Here is a 3,877-nt window from a genome sequence, read left to right as displayed (position 1 = left end):
AGGTTACCTCGTCTGTGCAGGTGATAAAATTACTGTTCTGACACTTATAACTTAGATATTAGACTTAAGACACATTCACATCACTCCCTAACGCTGCACAATGTGTACAAATTTAAGGCTACAACAAGATTTTTTTTTCCTCTGTATTTTTCTGTTTATATCTATATATTTTGTTACGGTTTTTAACACGCTTGAGTAACATTCATATCTGATTCTTGTAATTAGTACGCAACGGGGCATCATAACTGTTTGTTGGATTTTCCCCCCAAGAATCTGAAGAAGTGAGATATCATGAAATCCTGAAATAGTTTACTTTTTTTTTCCTTGGGGCACAAACGATAATTTCACACACACACAAGACACTTGATCCAAAAAAGCTTATTAATTCGACAATCACATTCACTTCATGGCAATTCTTTTAGAATTTCTCACAACATCACTTCTTCAGTCTCAACAACAGAAGACTTCAATCATCTGAGGATTTTGCCTCCGACTGAGTTCCAGAGAATGTCAGACTCACCCGAATGGAGTGCGCGAACGACTCCACGCCTCGAGGCCCACTCCGCGTTTCCAAAGCACACGCGTTAAGAGATGGCAAACTTGGTGTAGGTGAGGTCAGACCACGAGGACGACGTCTCGGCCTCCAGCAAGAGCAGCGCCACCTCCTCCGCTCCGTACATCGGCGAGAGGTACGAGAACGACTCGAGGTTGTCCTCGAAGACGCCCGAGTCCGAGGAGTCGCAAAGGAGAGACGCGAGTTCGGAGTCTGTGACCGCGCCGTCGCCGTCCTGTCGGTGCTGCGGCAGCCGCACAGCGGCTCTGTCGGGGTAGAGTTCCAGCTGCGGTTCCTGGAAGAAGGGCGTGTCGTCCTCCAGGCCCGCCGGGAGGAGCCAGGAGCAGTTCTCCTGGCGGGCTGCGTTGGTGATCGTGGGGTGAGCTTCGAGGAAGACTCCGTCCGGGGCGTCCTGCCGTGTGTTGGCGTCCAGGATCTCCTGCAAAGCCTTGATGTAGGCGGAGGCGAGTCTCAGCGTCGTGAACTTGGTCATGTCCGAGGCGGCTCCGCGGCGACTGGCACTGCACCGCGGGAGCATCTCGCGTAATTTTTCGAAGGCGCAGTTGATCTGCCGCATGCGGTGCCGCTCCCGTGTGTTTGCCGTCTTTCTCCGGTACTTCGAAAGAGGCGCCGGCCGAGACTTTGGCTTCCGTTTTTCCTGGAGGCTCCAGTCGGCTTCGCAGCGACGACGGGAGTGCATGGAACGGGGGCGCAGCTGGTATTTCCCGGCGAACGACCCCCCTTTGGAGTCGTTCTGATTTCTGTCCGAGTTGTTATTGTCGTCCAGAGAAGCTCTGCCACCCTCCCTCACTGCCGCTTGGTTTGATTTTTTGGTCATTTTCGAAAGGAAGGATTGAGAAGGGTCCTTAAACAACGGCTCTTGGTCCGGTGCTTTGCCTCACGTAGCGTCAGGATCTTCCTGGCTCCTGCGAAGGAAAACAAAATTTACAAAGCTGAGATAATCATCAAATTAAAAAAAAATATATGTAGACAATAGAGAAAAGCATATACATAATCTGACTGATCTGTTCAACCTATGTACAGAAAATGACATCAAATCTTTGTTAAGAAAATGTGACCGCAGGAACAACAGAACATGGAGCCCTTACCCGTGAGAAAGACGTCCCCCCACGCTGTTTCGCAGGAGCAACTCAGACCACGTCCAGTCAGTGTAAGGGTTGGCGGCCCACTGACCAAATCTGCCTCCCCTCCCCCGCGCACACATGACTCCCTCCGCCCCCCCCCCTCCCTCTCTCTCTAGACCCCCCCAGCGATTCAACACCTGAATATACCCCGTCTCGATACCCCTTCCAGTGGGTACTGCACCTGTACCCCGTCTCTCCGCCATCCTTATTCCTAGTTATTGAAGTCCTCCTGCTTACTATCTTTACTGATGGGAGGTAGACTAATTCTTCCTCACGTGTGCCATATTTACCTTTCTTTTTCTCTCTCTGTATCTTTATTTTACCCAACTCTTATGTCTAATCATTCGTTTTTTCAAATATTCCTCTTTTCACCTTCTGTCTTCATCAATGCCTTTGTTTTTTCTCTCCAAAATGATCAATGGGATTTAACTAACTTCTGTGATTCTTAGGAAAAAAGAAAAGAAAAGAAAGAAAGAAAGAAAGAAAAACAAAACAAAACGATCACTCATAGTTACTGGTTAGGATTTATTAGTGTCATTCTCAAGAAAATATTCAACAGAACAATTAAAGTGACCAAAATAATCTTTGTTTCCTTCTAGCTGTCGTTCTATATCTACTTGGATATGCAAATGAGTAAAATGAACCTCTGATGCGAGTAGATATGCATATACACATCTGTTGATCTTGGTGTGTGTGTATTCATGTATGCATATATGTACGTATGCATATATTCATTTATGTATGCTAAGAGTACGCATAAACAGATCCATTTACATACAGTCATGTAAAAAAAATAAAACAACAACAACAGCATATTTTGAATTTTCGTCATGTTTTGTTTGAAGTTAACAGGAAAATTACATACCGGTTTGTCACTCCTATTCTTTACCAGTACGAAGTTTCTATCTTTTTATTTGTCTGTTTATTTAAAAAAATGTATGCATTATTTGCACGTGTATCTTATTTTTTTTTAGCAAGATCTATTACTACAAAAGTTTTTTCTTGTCAATCAAAACGTTATTCTTTATGGTGATAACAGTGAGTGACATAGGGCTGTGATACTAATAGATATTATGATTGTTGCTAATTCATCATTTTATTATCATCATTATTCACGTTCATACTTTTATTGCAGTTCTTATTGGTATTATTATTGTCGTCACTTTATCTCATTATTATCATCATTATCATCATTGTTCTTATCATTTTTATAATTATCATTATTTTTATGATTATCATAACTATTTTTACGGTTATCATATTATTATTATTATTATTGATATTATCATAATTATAGTCGTTATTATTACTATTATTATTGTTATTGTCATTATCATTATAATGATAATCATTGATATTATCATTATTATTAATAGCACCAATATCATTGGCGTCATTATTATCTTAATCTTCACCATAATCATTGTTGTTGCTGTCACTTTAAAAAGGATAAAGATAACTATGGTAATGGTGATAGTGGTCACGTTTCTCATTATCATTCGCGTAACAACCTTTTTTACCAACAATTTTAGCAATAATTGCCATCAATAATCCTTCTTATTTTCATATCATTATTAGCATCATCATCAATACTTATATGCAAATATAAACATCATACTTATCTATAGTGTCGTACCGTATGCAAATCGTATATAGACTACTCTCCGGTCCTCCAAATCGAGAAAAGGATCAATAACAGTAAGACCCAAGAAAGTGAAACTAAACCAGCGCGAGTTCAACTTCCCTCTTTGGCCATAGAGAACCCTTACCTTCCTGACCAACCTCTTGTAGAACCCCAGAGAACCTCGCGCGCTCCGAGTAAGGAACCTCCACGGGCTGCATCGCAATAAGTCAGTCCCTAATTGAACCTCTCCCCCTGCGGCTTCCTCATTACTCAGCGAAGGAATCAATATGTCCTGACAGTTTTAAAGGCCAGCTCCTCCTTCAGCCTCTTCCCGTAACACCTTCCTTATGAGTCCTTCTGACCTTGGGAGACAACGCCAAAAAGGCCTCTGCCTTATATGGGTCTTCGATGTTCGACGGTCTTCTTTCTACCTGTGTGTATGTTCCTCCGCTTCTTCAGACAGGAGGGGAGGGGAGGGCGCCGATTTTTCGTAAGTTATGATCGATTTTAGGGTTGTGATTGATTGCTTGGATTAACGGGATTGATATTGCAAAG

The 3,877-nt window shown here is 42.5% G+C and overlaps 1 protein-coding gene across 1 annotated transcript in view; it reads right to left on the bottom strand.

The window, feature by feature from the left end:
- LOC122260587 (neurogenic differentiation factor 4) overlaps nt 1-1,743 on the bottom strand; it is a 2,362-nt gene extending 619 nt beyond the window's left edge. The window contains exons 1-2 of the mRNA XM_043027940.2: nt 1,663-1,743; nt 1-1,479 (exon numbers count right to left, since the gene is read on the bottom strand). The exon at nt 1-1,479 is cut by the window's left edge and continues 619 nt beyond it. Coding sequence (XP_042883874.1) covers nt 585-1,391 — 807 coding nt within the window. The 5' untranslated portion in view covers nt 1,392-1,479; nt 1,663-1,743 and the 3' untranslated portion in view covers nt 1-584. The remainder of the gene's footprint in view (nt 1,480-1,662) is intronic.
- Nucleotides 1,744-3,877: the final 2,134 nt, after the last annotated feature.

Source organism: Penaeus japonicus, unplaced genomic scaffold, assembly GCF_977035675.1.
Source record: "Penaeus japonicus unplaced genomic scaffold, GWHDUDI00000001_assembly GWHDUDI00000008, whole genome shotgun sequence".
Classification (NCBI taxonomy): Eukaryota; Metazoa; Arthropoda; class Malacostraca; order Decapoda; family Penaeidae; genus Penaeus; species Penaeus japonicus.
This window is presented reverse-complemented; position numbering and strand designations above follow the sequence as displayed.